This window comes from Eublepharis macularius, chromosome 12 (genome assembly GCF_028583425.1).
Source record: "Eublepharis macularius isolate TG4126 chromosome 12, MPM_Emac_v1.0, whole genome shotgun sequence".
NCBI lineage: Eukaryota > Metazoa > Chordata > Lepidosauria > Squamata > Eublepharidae > Eublepharis > Eublepharis macularius.
Window position 1 is genome coordinate 26,835,434 of NC_072801.1, and position 24,469 is coordinate 26,859,902.

At 48.3% G+C, this 24,469-nt stretch overlaps 1 protein-coding gene across 1 annotated transcript in view; it reads left to right on the plus strand.

Moving 5' to 3' along the window:
* The window catches only part of MYO15A (myosin XVA), a 105,308-nt gene that overhangs the window by 66,028 nt on the left and 14,811 nt on the right, over positions 1 to 24,469 (plus strand). The window contains exons 35-52 of the mRNA XM_054993680.1: positions 1,147 to 1,270; positions 4,638 to 4,699; positions 5,047 to 5,229; positions 6,635 to 6,716; positions 8,150 to 8,300; positions 10,185 to 10,293; positions 11,053 to 11,188; positions 11,668 to 11,789; positions 13,466 to 13,525; positions 14,745 to 14,820; positions 15,067 to 15,182; positions 17,238 to 17,356; positions 18,416 to 18,557; positions 19,741 to 19,852; positions 21,606 to 21,655; positions 22,474 to 22,708; positions 23,705 to 23,728; positions 24,207 to 24,352. Coding sequence (XP_054849655.1) covers positions 1,147 to 1,270; positions 4,638 to 4,699; positions 5,047 to 5,229; positions 6,635 to 6,716; positions 8,150 to 8,300; positions 10,185 to 10,293; positions 11,053 to 11,188; positions 11,668 to 11,789; positions 13,466 to 13,525; positions 14,745 to 14,820; positions 15,067 to 15,182; positions 17,238 to 17,356; positions 18,416 to 18,557; positions 19,741 to 19,852; positions 21,606 to 21,655; positions 22,474 to 22,708; positions 23,705 to 23,728; positions 24,207 to 24,352 — 2,049 coding nt within the window. The remainder of the gene's footprint in view (positions 1 to 1,146; positions 1,271 to 4,637; positions 4,700 to 5,046; positions 5,230 to 6,634; positions 6,717 to 8,149; positions 8,301 to 10,184; positions 10,294 to 11,052; positions 11,189 to 11,667; positions 11,790 to 13,465; positions 13,526 to 14,744; positions 14,821 to 15,066; positions 15,183 to 17,237; positions 17,357 to 18,415; positions 18,558 to 19,740; positions 19,853 to 21,605; positions 21,656 to 22,473; positions 22,709 to 23,704; positions 23,729 to 24,206; positions 24,353 to 24,469) is intronic.

A 24,469-nucleotide genomic window follows, 5' to 3' on the forward strand; every position in this document is an offset into this window, starting at 1 on the left:
CCTGGCGGCAGGATTTGAGTTGGTATATTTATGAGTATTGGGCGTGAACTTTGTATTTATTCTTGTCTACTTACTGTTATTTATTACTGATTATTTATTTATTTATTTGATTTATACCCCACCCTGCCCACAAATGGGCTCAGGGCAGCTAACAACCCTCATAAAACACAGTGAATCAATCAAAACCATAAAATCAATAATAATCTTTAAAAGTCATTTAAAAGGCTATTTAAATAAATATTTGGGAGTCCATATATGGGCATTGCAGATGGCTAAGGGCAGCCCCAGAAAAAGTGGTAGTCTTTGATGGAAGAAGGGGGACACACACTGGCACTCAGCCGAAGGCCCGGCGGATCATCTCCATTTTACATGTCCTGTGGAACTGTAACAGGTCCTGCAGGGCCCGGATCTCCAATGGGAGAGCGTTCCACCAGGCCGGGGCCAGGGTAGAAAAAGCCCTAGCCCTGGTTGAGGCCAGTCAGATGTCCTTTGGGCTGGGGACCCCCAGGAGTTGCTTGTTTGCAGAGTGCAATGCCCTGCAGGGAACGTAATGGTCCCACAGGTATGCAGGTCCCAGTCCGTGAAGGGCTTTAAACACCAAGGTTAACACCTTGAACTGGTTCTGGAACTGGGAGCCAGTGCAGCTGGCACAGCACAGGATTGAGCACCTTGCACTTTATATACATGAAATATAACTTTCTAAAATTATAACTTTGTTGCACGGTGCACTTTAAGAACTTAAGGTCTGTGGATTGTTACCGCGGCATGTCCTTGTCCTTTTCTTGGTTCTATACTCGGTGGTGCCCCTCTTTTGCTCTCACTCCTCCTGAATGTTGGCAGTCTTACCTCCTGCACATGCCTGGTTGTTGAGTTCCCAGCACCGAACTCTTGAAACACATGTCTGCATAGACCTCCCCCCTCCCAAGGGAGGATGTGGGGAAAATGTAACATGTACCCAAACATCCTAGGAACACAACGACCAAAATGTCACCATGGTGAAAGAAACCATAATTCAGTAAGAGAATAACCCAAGAACGAAGTTCAAATGCAGCTGTGTTGGCCCTCGTTTCTGTTTGGCTTAGATGTTCCTTTGCAATGTAGAAAATGGGTCATTGTCAATAAAGAATTTGTTGTGTTCTGGCCCAGGATTTAGAGAAGTCAGTGGCCATTTCCCACAGGATGAAAGGAGGTGGTGGTGTTGGAGGAGGCCACATCAATGAGGGACGGAGTCGTGGTGATGGTTTGCCTCCTGAGGTGTCCCGGGTGTCTGGTGAGTGCTCAGTTGCCTTGGTCAATAGCTGAACAGGCCACATACCACCAGCTTGTGTTAGTGGCAGCTTCCACCTCCTCTCACAGAGGAGCCCTCTAAGCAGAGGCAGTGCTTCCTGCCCATTTCACAACCATCCATGTTGTGTGGAGTGTGGACTTGCAGTGACAGCAGCTCCCACCCTCCTCATAGGGGATACTGGCTTTCAGTGGCAGTGTTTCCTGCCAATTTCACACAAGGTTGAGGTAGGCTTCACCCTCAGGCCATCGGCCCACCAGAATTTTCCATGTGGCCTTAATGGCCAATCTGTCCCTGGTTGGAGGCCACCTTGCTAATGCTGAGCAGGGTTGGGGTCTCATCAATGCCTGGATGGGGGAATCTCCTGGGAGACCCCCCACCCACCCCATGTATGCCACCTTTATTCGCATGCTGGAAGAAAAGTGGGGGTATTCATATATGAATGTATCTAGTCAATAAATGTTCAGCTTCCTGCATGAGGGACAATAGTGTAAAAATGAATGGGAGATCATTCTCATGGAGTCCACCTCAGTTTTGACAGGTATCTCTGAGCTCCAGTCTGCCCTGACAAGAGTTCTAAAAACAAAAAGTTTCAGAAAAGCAAATATATCTGTATGTCTATCTCTGAATACAATTTTTTTAAAAACTAGGAAATGTGTAAAAAATGAAAAAGGGATTCCAACCACAGAAATGGACTATAAATAACATAAATGTATAAAAGGAAAACACTCATAATATGTATCAGACAAATGTCTATTAATATATATACCATACATGAAATGCACTTTTGATTTAAGCGGTGTTTGTGCCCTTGATTTTTCTTTATAAGTTTCTTGATTAATTCTTATGTTACTTCTATGCATGTACAGCTTTACTTGTGAGTGAAACCACACATTGATCCAGGGACCGGTCCCCAGTTTCATTGTAAAGGGAATGTGTGTTGGCTCTTTCTTACAAAGAGGGATGTACATCATTCACTGTAACATATGAACAGGGTTTATGACAGAGAAGTGAGAAAAAAATGAATGAATTTTGATGACAAGTCTTTATCAGTGGTCAAACCTGAGCATGCAGGTTCACAGTAATCAAATATTAAAACCAATACATAAGCAGTGTGAAGCCAAGTCTGGCTGGTGCTGTATAATAGATAGATAAACCTGGAAAATAAAAATTCAACATTTTAAAAAAGTTAATGGGGACAATTTATTACTTCGATTTATAAACCGCCCATCCTCAGGGGCTCTGGGCAGCACAATAAAAAACTAATTCTCAATTAACTACTTTTCTGAAAGTACTTCCAAGAGCCATTGCATTCATTTATTTTATCTCATCCTCCTAAGGAATTAGTATGCTTGGTTCAGGCATAATATAGAACCATGGTTTATTTTAACTATAGTTACAGTGCAGTTATGAGGCCTCCCGTGCTGCCAGTGCCCACATGCTCGTGTACCTATGGCACCACTTGTCTGCTCCCTTTCACAAAGAGCTTTGCCAGCAGCTGAGCCCAGCAAGGTGTGGCTGGGAGAGAATGCTCCCTAGTTGTCCTGGCATTGCTGGCAGAATTCACCAATTGCAGGATGGCTGCAGTTGACAGCACTGTGAGTGACAGGGAAGGGCATAGTCAGTCCACGGGCCGGGCCGCATTAGCCATCGCCAGCTGCCAATGCTACTCCCCCTTCTGCAGTGAGTGGGTGCACAGGGCAGAAAGACCCCTGCGATCAGGCTTGCCACACCTCAACAGAGGTGCCTGCCTCGAGATGAACCTTTCCCCTAGAGGGGAGTAACACTGAAGGTGCAGACAGGGTGCCCTCCCACCTGCTTGTCCAACCCCCATCTGACAAGGACCAGGCTGGTAGCTGAAGTACTGCTCGCTTGCAAACTCCCCCCACCCCCGCCACTGCTCCGAGAAACACAACTCCCTCCTGTCAAGCAGAGGCAAGCAAACAGACAGAGGGAGTTGTTGTTTGACACAGACTTTACTGAACTGCCAAAAGGAAAGAGGATGTCTGGATATGTGTTGATAACTTCCCTCGCCTGGGTTAGGAGCTGTGCCTGTTAGCACAGCAGTCTGAGCCAGGAGAGCCATTCCTTGTGCTGCTTTCTCAAGAGTGGGGTTGACTCACAGGCTGCTTGGGGAACCCTGTGGCTGGCTCGAATGGCAGTCAGGAAGGATTAGTGGCGGCTGGAACAGTCATGCTCCTCGGCCTCCTGACGGGTCGTAACCTACCTGAAAGGGAAATGGAGAAATGTGTGGTGACAGGCCTGGCCTCATGCAAGCCACAGCCAGGTCTGCCGCATCCTGGAAAAGCGTCTATGGCTGGGGGCGGTGGCTCCATCGCCACAGGTGCTGCCAGCAATCAGATGATTGATGCCCCTTGGGCAAGAAAGTGCTAATCGTCTGCATCTGGATGTTCTGCTGCTGCATAGCTGCTTGAAGCTCTTATCCTGTGAGAGAGAGAGTCATGGAGTTGCGCGCCTGTCATCACAGGGGAGTTACAAGAGCAAGCACCCAGTTACCTCAACCTATAGCCATGCTCCCAAAGGGGGAGCCCGGCCAAGGGAGTCTGAACAAAGCTGCTGGATGCCCCCTGAGAGACCTGTGTTGATCATGGCTCCCTGAGCAACTCCCTCTGTGTCAGGCATGGGCCATGCCAGCTCCCAGGCAGGAACCCCCCCATCCCATGATCCTCAAACACAGAGGCCAGCATTTTGGGGATGTGGGAGAGAGGGGGCCAGTGTGAACGAGCAAGCCAGGGCAGCCCCTTCCCTAGGTTCTTCTTACCTGTCGGTGCACCCTCGCCCCCAGGACTCAGGAAAAAGGTAACATGCAAGAGGACTTGGGTGGTAGTTGTAAGTCAGACATTCTGGATGTGGCTCTCCTCCCATATAGGAGTGCAAGGCACACCCAGAATTTTGCAGTTATGTATGGTATCTGAGGAGCTGATCAGGTATGGGGAAGGGGGCTCGGCCAGTGCAGAGGCACAAGCAGATTGGTCCCCATGGTAGTCGGCATCCTGTGCTCTGCAGGTGGGTTACTCCAGCATAAGCCTGGGATATGCTGGTGTGAATCTTAGTCTTTCCCACCTGGAGGTTGGTAACCCTAGTCCACACCCAAGACTGTTACCACCACCCCCTGCAGTGGCTCGAGAAGATTGTGTGTAGCTGTGGCGAAGGCCACTAGCCCAAGTTGCCTAGCCAGGCTGGCTCCAGTTCATCAAGGCCTCAGGCAGAGTTCTTTCCCAGCCTTTTAGCATCACTGAGGAGGCTCAAAGCCCAGCCTTGCATGCAGTCTACCTCCGCAAGCATTTTCTACCTTGTTGCTAGCTCTCCCTCTTTTTGTTCTCCTCTGCAGGGAAGAACCAAGGCAAGATCTTGATGCAGAAAGCCTATCACAGCCAGCAAGATTTGCTTCTGGTTAGTGAGGGGGAGTCATGTAGACCATGGGGGGGTGGCTGTTACAGAGGCCATTTAAAATAAAGAAATAAACAGTGATTACCTGGCCATGCATCTGAGTCCTCATAGTGGATAAATGAGCTGCACAAACGATGGGGACACCTTCCACAGCCTGTCTGGTCTGCATCCTCAGAGTAAATTTTCTCCATGGTTTCTCTTCTGGGATTCAGATTTGCTTTGCGTTTCCAATCAGCACCCGCCCCACCCCCCTCATGCCTTTGACACCTGCATGTCAGGCAGATATTCGGTCTGAGCAAACTTTCCTGTCAGGAGGCAAAATTCATGTGCTCCTTTTCTTCCTGGGACAGGCTCGCAGAATGTCGCAACAGGTGGCTGCTCTCCGGCGGCAGCAGCAAGAATCTGTGGTGGCAGCAACTGGCAGGTCCTTCTCTGGTGCCCCCCAGGGATCTAGTTTCAGAACTTCCTCCCATCAAAGTCCTACCAGGACCCAAACAACAAGTGGCTCTGGCCCCAAACTTCTCATACTCCAAGTAAGTCTCTTACACATAAAGGAGTTAAGAAAGACAGGATTTGGGAGATTTGCCTATGTATGACCTAGGGTTACCAGCCTTCAGGTGGGGCATGGAAATCTCCCAGAATTACAGCCTTTGATAACCACAGCTCTCCCCGCCAGATGCATGTGAGAGCTGTGGTTATCGAAGGCTTATACTACATTGGAATTGGATGGTCTGGTTGTTTTGCTGCCACAAACCAACACGGCAAACTCCTTTGAAGCCTCACACAAGCCAATTAATCTCCATTCCAAGAGGAGATGTTTACATTTACTAGCCAAAGAATGTTTTGGTTCCATCCCTCTCTCTCCCCCCCTAACCGCATCTTCTCTCTCCTCCCCCCTCCTCTTCTATATTTGACCAGTTTCTGTACCATCATCTGACAAAGAGAACTTGATTCTCGAAAGCTTATGCTACAATAAAATTGGTTAGTCTTAAAGGTGCTACTGGACTCTTTTTGATTTTGCTACCACAGACTAACACGGCTAACTCCTCTGCATCTATGAGCAAGGAGTAAATCATTCTTGTACTATTTGTGATCCATCATGCCGGAGGCAACCCCTAAGAATGTTTGTGAACACCTGATGAAGTTGCCTGATTCTGGATCAAACCCTTGGCAATATTGTCTACTTTGACCAACAGCAGCTCTCAAGGCTCTCTAGTAGAAACCTTTCACATCACCTGATGCTTTTAACTAGAGATGGCCTGGGATTGAACCTGGGACCTTCTCTTTGCCAAGTAAATGCCCTACCACTCAGCCACAGTTCCACCTCATGCTTTGAACCCAGGGGATTGTTCTGCTCCCAATAGATGGCAAGATATAGCTAGCAAGTGGCTTCAGGCTTAGAGGGGACACAAGTTGTGCGAGCCTGGATCACGCTCCTATCTCAGAGCCTGAACATAAACATGGAGGCTGCTTTTCTCATATTCCCTGAAGTGCCATACTATAACCTTCCTAGGCGACCTGCCGCTGCCTGATATTGGATACCTGCTTGCAGGCAGCTGCCTGTATTCATTTCACTCATCTGGGAGACAGGCAAATCCTCTCTCCTTTCTCCCCATCCTTGCTGTTATCCTCTTGGGAAAGGCAGGCAGTCAACTCCATGATCCTGAGGAGTCGCAATGGCCCAGGTTTGGGGAAAACTGAGGTGGGCTAAGAAGCATGGGGTGGGTTGGCTTGCCGGCTTTCCCAAATCTCCATGGAATGTGTGGGATGGAGAGGACAAGGAGCAAGGAGATAATGAGCAATCGTAAGCTCGATGGCTCTAGAACTTTATTTAAGGCTTGGCGCTTGAAGCAGCATTCCAGGCCCGTTATTCTAGGACTCAAAGTCTTTGGAAGGGTTGTGTTTTTATTATTTTTTCCATTCCACCCCCCTTGGCAGAGAGAAGGTGAGAAAAGGACAGGTGAAGGAACCACAGCGCCTCCAAGCCTCCAGCGAGACAGGCCCGTGTTTCAGAAAACCGGTAAGGGAGAAATAAAAGGAACAGATAATTGCCTTATTTGAGCAGCTGCTACTGGAACTTCTTTGTTTTCACATGTCTCTGGCTGAGCTCTGCAGCTAAGCTGAGGTTCTTTCTCTTCTCCAAAGAAGGTGCTAGGAGAGGGACGCCTGTTCACATTGGTTGTTTGGTGGGGACTGGAAGACAGCATGGAACTCAGTGAAGCCCCCTACTCTGCCTTCCATAATTGTCAGGAATTGGGAATCTTTGTCTGGGGATACGCACAAACAAAAATGAAAGATGGATCATGCCCGTAGAACTGTATTAACCAGAAGGGTGAAGCAGCGGTGTCAGTGATAAATTCTTGCCCTTTCCTGTGATTAACCAGATCAGAATGAAGTATTTATTTGGTTTGTTTATTTTACTTATTTACTTATTCACTTCCTTTCTCTTTCTCCCCAATGAGAATCCAAAGTGATTCACATCGCTCTCCTCTCCTCCTTTTTTATTCTCCCAACAACCCTGTAAGGTAGTTTAGGCAAAGAGTGTGTGTGTGTGACTAGCCCCAGCTTGCATGGCAGAGGGGATCTGAAACTTGATCTCAGATCCTAGCCCAGCACGCTAACCACCACACCATGCAAAACAATTGTGGAGTCTATTATGCACAATGAGAGAATCATTGGCAATGATCTGATGCGGGCATACAGTTTGCAGGATGCAGCTTGTTGTCGCACAAAACTTTGATGCCACACACACCTGCCTGCATACATCCTTGTGTGGCATTCCCTATAAGTGTTGTTGGGGACTGTCGTCTCAAGAGAAAAGAGCTTTGCGGGTAGAATTAAGACAATTGGTCTGTAAAAGACTTTTTAATCCCTGCTTCTGAATGTGGCTAATGAGATTGCTTTTTATAAGGGAAAACAACTTTCTCATACTTCCCCACCTGCTGTTTACCTAGCAAAAGGCCCTACATTTTACCCCTGCTGGGGAAAAACACAGAGACTTACACATTTTTCACAGTGGACATAAAATTAACTCAGAGCCAAGCTGCAAGTGACGAATGACACTTGCCTAGCAAGTGAACAGACTCACGTGTATTCTTTCCTGTTCACTTGCCATTCACTTGCGCTCCACTTGATCAAGTGGAGAGCAAGTGAATGGCAAGTGAACAGGGAAGAATACACGTGAGTCTGTTCACTTGCCAGACAAGTGTCATTCGTCACTTGTAGCTTGGCTCAGTGGTGGCATTTTTTCAGTGGGGAAATGGCAGGGAAAGAAAGAGTTAAAGAGCCGCTCTGCCCCTCTACAAAACAGCCTCAAGCAGCTGCATGTGGAAAAGGAAAAAAACTCTTAAAAGGATCATGGAAAATGTAACGCATCCTTTCATCCAGAGTTAACACCCTCTGAATCTTGGAGAAAAGTATTGGTTGTTGTCTCACTTCTTTTTCTCTCCCCAGCCCCAGGCATGGATCCTGCCTCCAGGCTGCGAGCTGGCGAGCTGGTGAGGCATTCCAAGCTGAACTCGGAGCACATCCCGGAACCGACACAGAACATACGCAATATTATCAAGCAGTACCAGCAACCTGCCCGGGTCCCAGAGCCCATCAGGTCAAAGAAGGGCCCCCCAAAGGCCCGGCATGCATTCCTTTCTATCTTTTGCCTATTATGGGCCAAACAAAAGGCTACAATATATAGTCGAAGGCTTTCACGGCCGGAGAGCGATGGTTGTTGTGGATTTTCCGGGCTGTATAGCCGTGGTCTTGGCATTGTAGTTCCTGACGTTTCGCCAGCAGCTGTGGCTGGCATCTTCAGAGGTGTAGCACCAAAAGATGCCAGCCACAGCTGCTGGCGAAACATCAGGAACTACAATGCCAAGACCACGGCTATACAGCCCGGAAAATCCACAACAACCAAAAGGCTACAATGTTTAATGTGTAGCATCTGGTATGACACCAACTTGTCAGGAGCAGTTACACATGTGTGAGGGAACTTGTTTCCCCAACATGTGGTCCCCTGAGTTGGATTAGGGCCTTGGAATGGGGAAAAGAAAGCTTGTAGGGTGACCTTGGGCCAGTCACACAGACTGTCAATCTAACCTACCTCCTCTGGTTGTCGGGGGGACAAAATGGAGGAAAAGAAAATGATGTAAGCCATTTTGGACCTCCATTGGGGAGAAAAGTTAGGTATAAATGAAGTGAATAAAATAAATAAAATTTAGCCTTTCATCCTGTGCTTTTATTGCAATCTGAAACAGCACTCGGTGTGTGTGTGTGTTATTTGCCCTACTGAGGTGCCACTTGGATACTGATTGGCTGCACATACAGCTCCTCCCCTCCTGTGGGGCAAATAGCACCCCCACACCCCAATTTTGGATCAGGAAAATGGAGGTGGGAGGGTTGGAAGTCTTTTCTCCCTCCTGTGTTGCGGTCCCAGTCAGGATCTGCATGCCTTGGGAAAAGGTTCCCATGGGCTTGACATGTGACTATCTTAGGATGCAGCCCAAAAGCCGCTTTCCTGGGAGGAATCCCCATTGAATACAATGGGACTTACTTCTGAGTAGACCTAACTCCCTGAATCAATGCAGTAGAAGCCAGCCTACTCTCTGCTGCTCTACAGCACCACCCCTGGAGATGGCCGGAGGGTAGAATTGCAGGTGAACGGTGACTGAAAGGGCCAATAGAGATCCATTGAGTGCTGATTTGGGCCTGCAAAGATTTGTTGCTGTCCTATACTTGCTCCATCCAACCTCAATTTCTTCCCTGCCTCCATATTGATTGAATTTACCCTTTAGAGACATTATTTTATATATAATAACACTAATACTAACATTTGATTTATATACCGCCTCTTCAGGACATCTTAACACCCACTCAGAGTGGTTTACAAAGTATGTTTATTATTATCCCCACAACAATCAACCTGAGAGGTGGGTGAGGCTGAGAGAACTCTGGAAGAGTTGTGACTAACCCAAGGTCACCCAGCTGGCTTCAAGTGGAAGAGTGAAGAATCAAACCCGGTTCTCCAGATTAGAGTCCTGCCACTCTTAACCACTACACCAAACTAACAGTGGCCCTTTTCACACTGCTTACCTTGACTCGCAACGACGTAGAACATCACGCTAAAAACGCGGAAGATCGCATTTTCTTGCACGAGATTTGCATGATGTCGCACAAATCTCGTGCGAGAAAACGCGATCTTCCGCGTTTTTAGCGCGATGTTCCGCGTTGTTGCGAGTCAAGGTAAGCAGTGTGAAAAGGGCCAGTATCTGGGAAATGGTAGTTTGCGGATATGCTTTAACTTCACACGAACTTAGTTATTTCGAGAGCAAGGCTGCTGAGCAAGATGCTTAGTTGCTGTTGATCATAAATTTATTTTAAATCATCCCTCGCCATCTTACACCCAGCTTGGATGCCTCATTTCCGAGGGTGCGATTTGCTGATCTGGGGCTCACTGCTGGGACTCAATGATTCCTTACCTTTTCCCTTTTTGCAGAAGGGAAGGTGGGAAGGTCTTTGTGAAGAAAATGGATCCTCACGAGGAAGCCCTGATGATTCTGAAGAAACAGATGTCAGGGGCACCAGGAGCTCCGCAGTCCACTCCGGTATGGACCTGAATGCACATACCAGAGTCAGGGTGGGTGACTCTTATCAGTGTGACATGACATCAGAGGAGTACCAGACACTACTGCATACTGCCAGACCTTGCAGTTCACACCTACGGAGAAACTTGCAAAATGCCCTTATGCAGCCGCTCAATCTGTGCCATGCTGGGGAACTGATTGAGGAATGTCAGACTTGCATCGAGAGATCCAAGTTCAAATCCGTGCTCAGCCAACAAGCTCGTTGGGTGACACTGGGCCAGATACACCAGCAGAGAGTCTCTCTTCCTCTCTGTCTGTCAACCAAATGTACTGTACAGGGTTGTTGTGAGAATAAAATGAGAGAGGAGGCAACCACGTGTGCCATCCTGAGTTCCTTGGAGATAGGGCAGGATATAAGAGATAGATAAATAAATAGTTATTGGCTGGGCCAGTAGCTGAGTCCGTTTTGCATGTTGAAGATCCCAAATTCAACCACCCTTTATATCTCTGCAACAAAAACGGCTAGAGACTTAGTTTTTTTCTTCCAAAATGGCTGGGAATTCAGAGGATCTCGCAGATGGAGTGTTATAATACTACAGTATATAGCCAGATGTCATTGCTGATTTTTAAGTAAAGCCTGAAAAGTCCTCTAGTGGAAGGCGAGCATGATAGTGACAGGAGATTAAGGCAGGGGATGTGCAGGGGGAAACTGTCATGTAGGTGCTCTGGTGCCGCTGTGAACCTCTCTGCCCCTACATAATATGTGAATTTTGTTTGCAGACCACCCAGGAACCACCAGCCAAGGAGACAATAGCCCCGGTTAAGCCCATGACCAGTGCCAACATTAAGACAGTCATGCCTCCTGCCATTCGCCCGCCACCTGCCACCCCCAGATCTTTCCCAGGGGCCTTCCCAGGTAAACAAAGCCGTCATGTTCCGTGGGCTGAAATCCACCAAGCAGGCCAATCCACTAATTAAAAAGTCCTTGTATCCCCCTTGGGTCCGGTTGATCAGACATATTCTTGGAGTTTCATGTTTGGGACACCATTCCCACACAAGACAACAGGAAGTGGGGGCTTAACCCTTCTCTCCATCACATACCATTTCCCCAGCCCCCAGAGCTACTATTTGGTCTTTTAGGAAAACTTACATGTACAGAGAAGCTACATGTAAATATCCCCAATGGAGCCAATAGGAACTCCCCAGGGGGACCATTCCAGGTAAAGGAAATATTGCAGAGAAGGGAAGGCTTAAATTCCGCCTGCCCATGTAATTCTGCCCATTTTAATGCTAAAGCATGAAATTCTAAAGCACGAAAGACGTAGAATCCTAGAGGCAACCTACTCTGTTCACCACCATCTATATAGCTGCTGACTAGTAGTGATTCCTTTCTAGTGCCTGTCTTGCGGCAGTTAGGATCCGAGGACGAAAAGGTCCAGACCCAACTTCACCGCCGATGCAGTGACGAGTTCTATGCTTACCGCAACGTCTCCTGGAAAATCTACCTCCGGAAAGAGGTATTTGTCACCAAGCAAGGCGGCTGGTGTCTTTCTGAGGAAGAAGAAAAAAGCAATGGAGGTTTTATAACATTATATGCAGTGCAGCGGAAGATGGGCAGGCAGAGATTTCTCTTTCATCATGAAGCTGATGAAAGGAAACTGACTGGTGGCAGATCCCCTGCAGGAATTACAAAGCATCATTCGCTTGTGTCAGAATATGGAATCCCAGTTATCTAGAGTTCGTCTCCCCCCTCTTGCAAGAAGCACAAGGTTTCTTGATTCCGAAAGGTTTATTGAAAGACTATGCTCATGATACAGGTGTCCATAATCCAAAGGCTGATGAGGCCCTTGGCTGAACGAAAGCTTTGTTGAGAATGGCATGCAAAGCGAAAGTTACAATACTTCAAACACCCATTCCCAGCCTCCCCCCAGTCCCATCTGCGAAGGCATGAGAAGACGAGGACATCAAGGTCGTTGGCTGGACTGGATAGATAAGGACTCTTCGCTCCCATGGGTATGAACGGCCTGGACGACACCTGGGCCTGGAGGGAGGAAAACTAGACAACTACTGATTATAACACAAGTTAACATGGCGTAACTCTGGCTAGAGAACTGACATCCTGACAACTTGTGGAGTTCCCTGCCACTGGTGATGGGCCACTGGTGTGGCTGGCTCGGTAGAGGGATTTGCGCAATCTGTGAAGGAAGGTAGGATGGTCAGATCCTATTAGCCAGGGTAGCCAGGGATTCTTGATACGGGCCGTTTTCACACTACTAACCTGCTTCCGTAATGTTGCAAAACGTCGTGCAAAAAACACGGAAAATAGTGTCTTCTCGCGAGAGTTTTGCGCAACATCGTGCAAAACTCTCATGAGAAAATGCTATCTTCCATGGTTTTTGCTCGATGTTTTGTAACGTTACGGAAGCAGGGCCCTTTTCACACTGCTTACCTGCTCCCGGAATGTTGCGAAATATTGCACAAAAAACACGGAAGATAGCGTCTTCTCACGAGAGTTTTGCACGATGTTGCGCAAAACTCTCGCAAGAAGACACTGGCTGATTCCGCACATGTTGGATAATGAACTTCCAATCCTCTTTATAGATCATTTGGAATGGATTTTTTCATGTGCGGAACAAATAATCCACCTCAAACGATTGATAAAGTGCATTGAAAGTGCATTATCCAACGTGTGCGGAATCAGCCATTATCTTCCGCGGTTTTTGCATGATATTTCGCAACATTCCAGGAGCAGGTAAGCAGTGTGAAAAGGGCCCAGGTTAGTAGTGTGAAAACGGCCCTGGATCTCTCACTGCCAGAAGAGTCAAAAGTAGCTATCTGGAGCAGTATAGTAGTTAAGGTGTCGGATGACCTTGGACCAGTCTCTCTACTCCTAGCCTACCTCATAGGGTTGATTTTGTTAGGGTAAATTGAATAGGGGGAGAACGATGTTGTAAGCCACTGTGGATTCCCACTGGGGAGAAAAGTAGGGTATAAAATGAATAAGTAAGGAAGAACTGTTGCCTCGTTGCTCTGGTGGTGGGCTTCTGGGGAGCATCTGGCTGTCCTCTGCTGAAAACCGTAATGCTGGACTAAAGGGACCTTTAGTTGATCCAGCAAGACCCTTCTGATTTTAAAAAATAAGATTACTGATGACTTATTTATTTATTATTTCTCCCGGTCTGTTTCCTCGCAGGTTTTCTACCCTAAGGACACTGTAAACAACCCTCTTCTGCTAGATCTCATTTTCCGGCAGGTGAGCTTACCCAGTTCTGCCTGTTGCAAGCAGCAGCCTAACGGGACTCCCTCCACTACAAAAAAACCCCACTTGTTGCAACCAATGCTCAGTTGCGTGTGAGCCAAGTGTTTGTGGCTTCTTTCTTGTCCTGTGCATAATGGGCTCTTTGACGCTGCTGGTTTTATTGATTACTATCGGTGACTTGTTTTAATATCATTATCATAAACTGCCTTGAAGGACCATGTTCTGTCAACAGGGAGTTTAGCAATAAATAAATAAAATATAGTTTCCACCCCAGAATAAAACAACACCAAGAGCACAAGCTTCAGGATTTATGTGAGCCCCTTAAAATAACAACAACAACAACATTCGCTTTATATACTACCCTTCAGGACAACATAACACCCATTCAGAGTGCTTTACAAAGTATGTTATTATTATCCCTACAACCATCACCCTGTGAGGTGGGTGGGGCTGAGAAAGCTCCAAGAAGCTGTGACTGACCCAAGGTCACCCAGCTGGCTTCAAGTGGAGGAGTGGGGAATCAAACCCGGTTCTCCAGATTAGAGTTCTGCCACTTTTACTGGAGAATTGGGTTTGATTCCCCATTCCTCCACTAAAAAGTGTTACAGGCAAAACATTTTATATTACTGTAACTTGTATCCAAATTTCTTATTTTTTCACCTCATTTATACCCTGCCTGATACCCAAAGTGGCTTAGCCCATTCTCTCCTCTTCTATTCATCTTCAAAACAACCCTGTGAGGTAAGTTTGGCTGAGTGTGTGCAACTGGCCCAAGGTCACCCAGCAAGCTTCCATGCCAGTGTGAAGATTTGAATCTGGGTCTCCCAGATCCTAGACCAATTCCAGACGGCTAACCTGAAGGCGCTGCATGCCGCCATGTTCTGGATCGTGACTGGGAAAATGCGAAATATCGCATTTACTCGCGTGAGTTTGGCGCGATGTTGCGCCAAACTCGCGCGAGTAAACGTGATATTTTGCATTTTCCCCATCGCGATCCAGAACATGGCGGCATGCAGCGCCTTCAGGTTAGTCGTCTGGAATCGGCCCTAGTCTGACACTCTAACCACTGCACAACACTGATCCTCTGTTTTTCTTAATAGCATTCCTGGGCAAAAAACCCCCCTAGTCTTCCTTCTAGGTAAATGAGGTAGCCTAGGCGTTGATAAGTTTCCCCAAGGAAGGCTCCATCTAATGTAATGGATTTCTCTTGCAGATCTTCAATGATACCATGTCTGAAGCCTGCATCCGCATTACCCAGGGGGAGAGGCTCCGCATGAAAGCTCTCTTTGGTAAGCTTTGCCTTTCCAGCTTTTGAGGGTGGGTTTGGCAGACCTTCTCGTGTGCCTGGAGCGGCAGTGGCGATGGTAGTGTATCCTGTAGCTCAAAGGCAGGATTTTTGTCCCATCTGGTTGCCTTTCTACCACTATGGGTGGGCTTGCACACAAACAAGAATTAAATCTATGAAGGAGGTAGACTAGGGTAGCCATTTCTGGCAGGAATACCAGAAGGAGATTGACCTCTGTTTCTCTCTGCAGCGGAAAACAAGCTCGATTCCTTCAGTCCAGTGGCTGACGAAAGTGTCAAGAAAGAGATTGTCAACGTTGCCCGGGATGGGTGGGAAGTGTATTTCTCTCGCCTTTTCCCAGCCACGGTGAGAGACCACATTGCGCCTCCCTGTTTTCCAGCAGAAAGGAATATCAGACAAACTTATACCTAGGCAAGCAGTTTGGTTGCCAACCTCCAGGTAGGGCCTCTGGTTCTCCCAGAATCAGAACTGAATGGCAGACTATAGAGATCAGTTCCCATGGAGGAAATGACACCTTCGTAGGGTGGATTCTGTGGCATTATACCCAGCTGAGGTCCCTCTACTTCCAAATCTCCAAGAATTTCCCAAACTAGAGTTGGCTAGCCTAGGGCGGACTTGCTCCTGTCCTTCCAAAATGCATTTCACTGCATTTCTCATTCATCCTTCTTCCTGACATGAATTGCCCCTCCTACTCTCTGCAACAAGTGGGGCTATGCAGGGCTTTTTTTCAGCGGGAACACGGTGGAACAGAGTTGCGGCACCTCTTAAAAATAGTCACATGGCCAGTGGCCCCACCCCCTGATCTCCAGACAGAGGGGAGTTTAGATTGCCCTTAGCGCCGCCGAACAGCCCTGTATTCTAAGTTACAGGGCAAATGGGAGGAGGCATCAGGGGGCTCATTCTCAGGGGGCAGGGCCACCGGCCAGGTGACCATTTCTGCTGAGGGCAATTTAAACTTTTAAAAACTCCCCCCTTGTTCCAGCTGACCCAAAGTGATGTCATTGTGCAGTCCTGAGTTCCACCACCTCTTTTCCCAGAAAAAAAGCCCTGGGGCTATGCAAATTAGCTGCAGTGAGAAAAGCCCTATTCTGCCACGCTGGTTCTGCCTTTTCTGCAGTCAAAGGGTGGTCAAGAGTTTTTGATCATAGTTCTTGGTTCCTTTTTCCACTAGACAATTTACCTTCCGTTCCCTATGCTAAGGAGGGAAGGATGCCAGCCCATCAGAGTCTGCCCAGAAGAGCTTGGGAGATGTCATCTTTGGGTCTGCAGGGAGCACCCATTCGGAAACACAGGAGGACACTTAGCTCGGAACCATGCCGACATTTTATGATCATTCCCAGCACCCCTTGGCAGCCATTTTGAGTAGCACCCACTACCTGTTTTCAAAATAAAAGCACCTCACAAGTTTGACTAGGGTGGGCCCTGTATCTCGTTCACACTTGGGCTGCAATATGTCTCCTTGTTCTAAGTGTTTCAGCTCAGGGTGGCTTTCCTTGCACCCCAGGTGTGTCATGCCTCTGAAGTGTTAGTGTTCATATGTTCCCCCCTACCAAAAGGAAAACCTCCATGGCGGGAAAAATATCACACCTGAAGCCATTTTTTGGTCTCCTCAGACAAGGAAGTGGCAATCAAATGATGTTCCATGGAGCACGTGCTGCTTATCGACTTGTAGGTGGTTCCTCGTGGAGAGCATTGTAAGGTGTGGAAAAATGGCTCCTTTGTGCCTCCTGATCTTTCCTGCCATGTACAACCCCAGGAGACATTGTTTGCGTTCAAAGTTGATTCTCAATTCAAGGAAGGCAGCTGTTAATCTTAAAAGGTCTTGCCAGAACGGCTGCACACCCTAGAGTGGTCCCTAGAATGTTCTGAGGTTCTGTGGCAAGCATCCACGGCATCCATTAGCAAATACGGAAAAGCTAAAGTTAGGAACTGGGTCTTCTCACACTGAGGTTTCCCCACAGTTTGTGTGCCAAACCGCAGCAGTTTTCCTCTGAGCTTTCTTGTGTCCTCTAGTTGCCTTTCTGTGGTTTCCTTGTTGTTTCTCTGTGCTTTCTCAGCTTGGATCAACAGTGATTTGAAAAAGCATGGTGGGGGGGATGAGGAGGAAATGGCACAGAAATAAAATGAGGAAGTTCAGGAGGAGAGCTCTGCAAAGCGGCACCCAAATCATGGAGAAACCTTTTGTGAAAGGACTTCAGGAAAGTGTGAGAGGTTTAAGAGCAAGAGAGTTTTGCAGACTGTCGGCTAGAAAAATCTTCCACCCTTTCTATTACCTGGAGTTTTAAAAAATTAATTTTGCTTAATGTGCTAGTCCCAGATTTGGCTATTTTTTGGAGTTTGCTCTCCTACCCATTATGAGCCATACCAGGCCGTGCTAACTGTCCCGTCTTGTTCCTATAGGGCAGCGTTGGCACCGGGGTACAGATCCTGGCCGTGTCCCACACGGGCATTAAGCTTCTGAGGCTGGTCAAGGGCACCAACTTGCCGGGGGAACAGCTACGTGTGCTGCGGGGCTATGGGTAAGGCCGTGTTGTGGGGGCCGGCCAAAATCTCTAAGAAGGAGACAGCAGTTTGAGGACCACAGTCTGGGTTGGGTGAGGAGTAAGGGTTGTCAAACGGAGACATCCCTGCAGCCTTGATTTGTCTTTTTGCTCTTTTTGCATCGCTTTGAATAACATCACTTTGAAGCACTCACATTCGGGAATTAACTCACATGGAGCTCCCCCAACAAGGGCTGCCAGCTTCCAGGAGGGACCTGATCTCCAGATGACGGAGAATGGTTCCCCTGGAGAAAAGGGCTTCTTGGGAGGGTAGACATTATGGCATTATACCCGCTGATGCCCCTCCCCAAACCCTGCCCTCCTCAGGCTCCACCCCCAAGTCTCCAGGAATTTCTCAAGCCAGAATTGGCAACCCTACTCCCAACTGAGTTTGGAAGGGAGGCCGTCTTAAGAGGATAGACGTCACAATGACAGCCCATCATGGTAATAGACACCAGATAATCTTTCTTGGGGTTTCTGGGTTCAGTTCACATTGATGGAATTTGTGCTTGCACAGAGCACATCCTTCAGAACATTCTACAACAGGGGTTTGCAACCAAGCATGGCTCAGTGTGGAACCAAATACGGCTCTTGAAAAAAAAAATCTTTAAGATGACGTTTCGTGAAGGGGCAGGTAGGATACTAGAATGACCAGTCTGTGAATGGAACAGCAGGCCAAGATTTTTAGGGGATGAAAAGGCTTTGCAGAGATGTTTTGCAGAAAGGGAAATGAGAGAGGCTAATGGCCGTCCAAGTGTGAACCAGGCACGGCTGTTGGTTTGTTGGTCGCTCATTCTGAATGTTGGTGTAGCTTGATTCTTTATAAAAGGTTGCTGAACCCTCTTCTAGAACTTAAACCTAGGAATGGCTCTCATCTTCCTGTCCTCTCAAAGGGCTGTACAGTGCATGTGTGTGCATGCTGCTGGGGTCAACAACAGTGCAAAATGCTCACAGGTGCTGCTGGCTGTGACCCGGTAACTCTAGATGTAGGACCATTCTCTCAGCCCAGTAGTTACCCCTCTCTTCTCTTTGGCCCAGCTACAGTGATATCCTTTTCGTGACCATCCCCTCCAAAAACATGCTGGAGTTTAACCTCACCAACGAGAAGCTCCTCCTCTTTTCCCCCAAAGCTTCCCAGGTGAAGGCCATGGTGGACTACTTCATCACTGAGCTCAAGAAGGTGAGCGCTCCTGGCACCTGGGGAGGCAGAGGGAGGGCTGGGAGGAAGAGGTCAAAGCAGGTCCTCACGGGACAACTTGTTCTATCAGAGGTTCCTCAGTGGCTACTGGCCATGATGACTCAAGGGAGCTTCCACATCCAGGGGAAGTCTATTTCTGAATACCAGCACCAGAGAGGCTTCAGGTCTTGGCCTCTGTGACTTGTTTGTTGGCTGCCATTTGTGTGAAACAGGATACTGGACTAGATCGGCCACTAGTGAGATCCAGCAAGACATTTCCGATGCAGGACAACAGCAGGACTGCAGGCATTTAATGGTTTGGCTGCGAGCTTTGTCAAGCACTTGGTGGGCTGCATTCAGCTTGGCAGGCTGCAAGGCTTAGTTTGCAGGGGTGGCTTGGTGGTGTGGTGGGTTGACATACTGGGCTGGAGAAACTGTGACTGGCCAAAGGTTGCCAAGATCACTCAATGAGATTTTGTGGCAGAGCGGGGAATCGAATACGAGTCTTCCAAGTCTTAGGGCAACCACTACACCACATTATTCCATTTAACAGCTCAATTTAGAGAGTACGTGTGTGTTTTACTTATTTATATCCCACCTTGTCCAACCTAGAAGGTTCTCCGGGAGCTTACAATAAAATCCTGTAATCTAACAGGGATAAAATACCAAAATAATATGACAAAAAACCCCTACCCAGTGAAACAAAATGAAGGTCGCAGCCCTCCTCAGCTGGAAATGGAAATCAGCAGGGATTCAGCCCCAGGATCCCCAGATCCTAATCAGACACTCTAACCATTCTGGATCATCGAGTATGCTTTGCCTGCTGAATTTTTGCCTGTTGTATAGTTAGGAAAGGCATCTCTTCTCTGCCAGGAAAAAATGGTAGCCTAGCTGTCTTTCGTCTGTTCCTGTTATTAGGCACATAAGGTGCATCCCATAGCCAGCCACTTGGTATGGCCTCTGCTGTCCTCAGCTGACTGCTTGAACCCGAGATGAGCATCTGTTTGAATGGTTGGCTGGGGTGGGGGGCAGCATGCTGCATCAGCCAGCCCTTGCCTGTCCCGAACCTTGGGGGGCTTCTGGAATGTGGTCAGTTGCATGGCTACATCACCCCCACCCCTGCTTTTGGAAGCATCCTAAACCTTCAACGCCCTCCTTCCTGCACCTTTGCTTTCCCCTGCTCCAGGATTCCCAGTACGTGGTGGCTGTCAAGAATCACATTACCAATGACAAGAGCCTCTTGAGCTTCCATAAAGGAGACATCATCTGCCTCCGACCCATGGAAGGCTTGGGGAAAGGTGAGTCCCTGGCAGAAAGTGCGGTTCTTGGGGTGTGTGGGTGTGTGGGTGGGGATGAGAGAAGGGGAATGGGGCCATCGTCAGGAGCTGGCATGGCTGGCCATTGGTTGAGAGCCCCACAGCTTGGCAGATGACCCACCTCCAACCAGATGAGCTGTATCAGTATCTCGACCTAATTACATGTTACGTTTAGGGCTTCCAATTCCAGGATGGGAAATTCCTAGAGTTTTAGGAGTAGTGCCTGGAGAGGGTGGAGTTTGGGCAGGAAGCAAAGTGGGGATGTGATGTCGCTCTAGGACTTCTGTTTCTCCTAGACTCTATGCCGTATCATAGAGCCTATGCTATACTATAGAGTCTACCCTCCCCAGCTGCCAATTTGTCCAGGGTAACATGACCTCTGGAGAGCAGTTGTAATTCCAGGAGAACTCCAGGCCCCACCTTGAGGTTATTTATGTTTTCTCTGGATCTTCCCTCCCCTGTCTGCACAATCCACGTGCACTTGCGAGTTTCCCAGTACGTGGGATCCAGTTTGGATTGGGACCACAGTGCATGAAGAGAAGGGTCTTCATCCTTTCTCCTTTCCTAACAAGAAACGGCCTTGGGAGGCATTATTTGCCCTGTTGGGAGTTTCGCAAGCAGTGGTGGGGGACATGACAATAACGTTTCCCTGGGGGCATTTTAGCTCAGGTCAATGCGGGGGAGGGGGGTCTCTCCCTACACCTGGCATATGCAAGCTGAATCAGGCCCCATGCACCTGGGAATGTAGTCCCTAGTGGAGAATTCTGAAGCACATACCTGAATCTGACCTCAGGACTGTGTTTCATGTAATTAGGTACAAAGCAGGGGGGAGGGAAATCATCACTGGAGAGTAAGAATACAGCCACAACAGGGGAGGATGACAATAGGTGCAACGGGAGAGGGGAAGCTGCAGTGGAGGGCCCCATGGAGACTTGGTGCTTAAAGATCCATGAAAATCTGTAGCTGACTCAGAAGGTTAAGGTAGTGTTTTGTTTAGTGAGTTGGATCCTGCCAGTTCGTCTGCTAGTGAACGTGAAAGGAGGGGAGTCCCCTCCAACCACTAAAAAGACTGTGCTGGGAATCACTGGACCTGCATGGACTAAAGCCATTTGGGACGGCAGCTGTAGTAAAGTGAGGAATTAGTTAAGAATGAGGGGAAAAGATGACTAGAGGCAACCTGGTATCTGCAACGAAGAGGGGCAGAGAAATATCCAGGGGGACATTTGTGTTGCCCCTGGAAAGGTCATGTTAGCCTTGGCTTCTGCTGTCCCCAATAATATTTCCCAGACATGGTCCAAGCAATCTGCAGATCGCTTAGAAATCCAGCCTCCGTGTCCATTCATGCCAGACCAGGGCCATTTCCACACGGCTTACCTTTTGCCGGAACACAGTGTGTTCTCGTGCGAAATCGTGCAATAACAGCGTGTTCCTGGTGCGATTTCGCGCATGAAGACACTGTGTTCCGGCAAAAGGTAAGCCATGTGGAAACGGCCCCTGCTTCTGTATTAGGCATAGCCTACATGCTGGTGCCCCATAACCATAACAGCATGAAGTTGGAGGTTCCCAGCATGCTATGCTTTGTACTCATTTCCAAAGTGATGCAACCAAGGTCGCAGGCCTTCTGAAGCCCAGATTGCCCCCTCTGTGGCCCAGCAAGTGCTGGAGGGTGTCAAGGAGAGGAGTTTCAAGATACACACCCCCTATGATGTCATATTGACTGTCCCCATCCCCACAGACCGCTATTATGGCTGCGTGGTGCGCAAGAAAGTGATGCTGCTTGAGGATGTGAAGAAGGGGACTCTGGATTTTGGTGGGTGGCTCCTGTGTGCCGTGCCATGCTGTGACATGATCTCTCACACAACATGCTCTCGTCAGCAACTACATTTCCCCTTTCTCCTGCATGAGCTTCTTCTCTCTCCTGATCTAATTCACTACTGAGTGCCTGGCCGATAGGGGGCAGGGGGAAAAGCACACCAGGTCCGATTCCAGATGGCCCTCCCCATGCCAAAATGTTGTGCGGAAAACGCGAAATATCACATTTTCTTGCGCGAGTTTTGCGCCACGTCGCGCAAAACTCGCACGAGAAAACGCGATATTTCACGTTTTCCGCGCGATGACGCGCGACGTTTCGTCATGGGGAGGGCTGTCTGGAATTGGCCGAGGCCTGGTCTAAAACATAATGTCAATTTCGAGTATGTCACATTCCAGCTGAGGCTGAGGGAAATGAGACAAACCAGTCCCCTCATTTGAGACCATCATGTAAGACAGACCTGGAAGCTTCTATCAGTAGCAACATGGCCTTTGTGGTACAAGAGAGAATTGTCTGTCTGTTCTTCTCTCAGTTCCTTTCTTTGAGCAGGGCACGCAAGCAACATCATCCCGCAGACCCTTTCTGTCAGTTCGAATCTGACATTGGCACAAGGCAGGGTGGGAGGGCACAATTTCCCAAGAAATTCTGTTTTGTCTGCCTCCCTGAGGTTGCTGCAGTAGAAGTTTTGTGTGAGTAAACCCAGAGACAGGGTCTCTGGTACCTGGATGTTAAAGCACAGCATCCATTCTAAGACACAATTGTGGGAGGATATCCGAGCAGAATCCTCAGGCAGTTAAAGGAATGCCTTCCTGATGCAGGTTGGAAGTTTGGGGCCATCTATGGAAAGTCCGGCTTCTTCCCAGCTGAGTGTGTCCAGCCAGCAGCAGCACCAGACTTCATCCACCTGCCGATGGAGAAGAAGGAGGAGCCGCAGGACAAGCAAGGCAAGGTGGCCGTCCCAGCCTCAGTGGCTGTGGCCATTGCCTCAGCAGCTGTGGCTCAGGAGCTTGATAAGAAGATGGAGGCGAGTACAACTGGACATTTGCTTAACTTTCTCAAAGCAGGCGGCAGGTTCTCTCAGGGCGAGGAAGGGTTTGGGGCAAAGGGGGGAGGGTAAGTTGTTTGGAGGCTGTTTTGAAAACTTCAGGTAAAAATCCAATTGCATCTCCTGCTTCGGGACGGGCAGAGTGGCAAAATCTGCTAGGAACGATGGAGAGTTGGTGCTTCAGCAGAACCACATGGCCTTTAGCACATCTGTAGGACTGGCTTAGAGCGATGCCTGAATGCTTTGTCCTGGCATTATTTGGCAGGTTTTCTGCACATGACCAGGGAGACCACATGCCTTTCTATTCCTTTAGGTCTTTCCAGGCACAGAATACACTGAAGATTTTGAAGCTGGCAGCCCACAAGGTGGCCCCTGCACCATGCTGGAGTTTGCCAAGAAGTATTTCCGAGAAGGGCAGAGGGCAAAGACGTGAGTGCGTGCGGACGGACATGGGGACTGGATCCTTTAGGGCTTGGTTGCAGTCGAGAAACAGAGGCCGTCATCTCAAGTTTGTTGTGTCAGAGTTGCTATCCTGAAACGGCAGTCCCCTCTGTAACAGAACAAGGAATTCCAGGCTGCTCCAACCACACCCACCCTCTTCTGCATACCAGTTAGTTATAACACCCCTGCCATTGTTTACGTGCGTGATCGCATACCCTGGGATGGAAGAGAGGTAAGTGAAGAGCCTCTGTCCATTACCACGGGCAGTTGCAGTGTGTTGCAAACCCTCTGATTCGTGGACTCGGTCAGCTTTTGGAGACGTAAATGTATTGGAGGTTGGGGCATGATAAGGCAGGAATTATCTGCTTGTGAAAAGAGGCTGGCAGTCTAATATGGGGTGGGTATGGAGGAGAAAGCTGTTTCCACACTACTCACCTTCATCTGGAACGGGGCGCAACTTGGTGAAAAAAATGCGGAAGATAGTGTCTTATTGCGCAAGTTTTGTGCAATGTTGCTATCTTCCGCGGTTTTTCCGCAGTGTTGCGCCCCATTCCAGATGAAGGTGAGTAGTGTGGAAACGGCCCCTGTTCAGTAAGTGTAGTTACTGTTTTGTGTGATTATAACAACTTGCAGAAATTTCCACTTCAGTCTGCAAATACACACCCTCAAAAAATCTGGTTTTCCAATCGATTGTACCAAAGCTGGGACAATACACTCACTGGCCCTGCTCACACAAAATGGCGACCATGATCTCTGCTTACAGGCAGTTGGATTGCCAAAATTGTAAGGACCGAATGATATGGCTGTCCTGACTGAACTCCCTTCCCTGTGCTCCAGTCTTAATGTTTTATTTCTGCGTTTGAGTTATTTATCTTCTCTGTAGAAGGATACAAACATATATGAGGAAAAGATGACCCAATTTGGACAATCCTTGTTGAGGAAGCATTATTCCTCACACAGACTATACAATAAGTTGGGGGGGAAATGGAGAGGGCCTGGGAGTTTTACACAAGCCAGATTGGGAGCAGGTTTCCCCAAAGGGAAACAAGGATTCTACACAGTGAGCATCTTCCCAGAAACAAAGGTGGAGTTTATGCGTGATGTTCATTTCAGGGACCCCAACAAGCTAAAATCCAAGAAAGGCATTGAATCGAAGGGTGTGGAAGATATTCTGAAATTCACCAAGGTAACAGTGTTTGCTTTCTTTATCAGTAGCAATTTACTTCTCCTTGTGTTTGGGGCTGGTGGAAGGTTGACAGGACTCCTCAGTGAGGTGTCAAGGGTCTCAAACCAGAGGCTATGG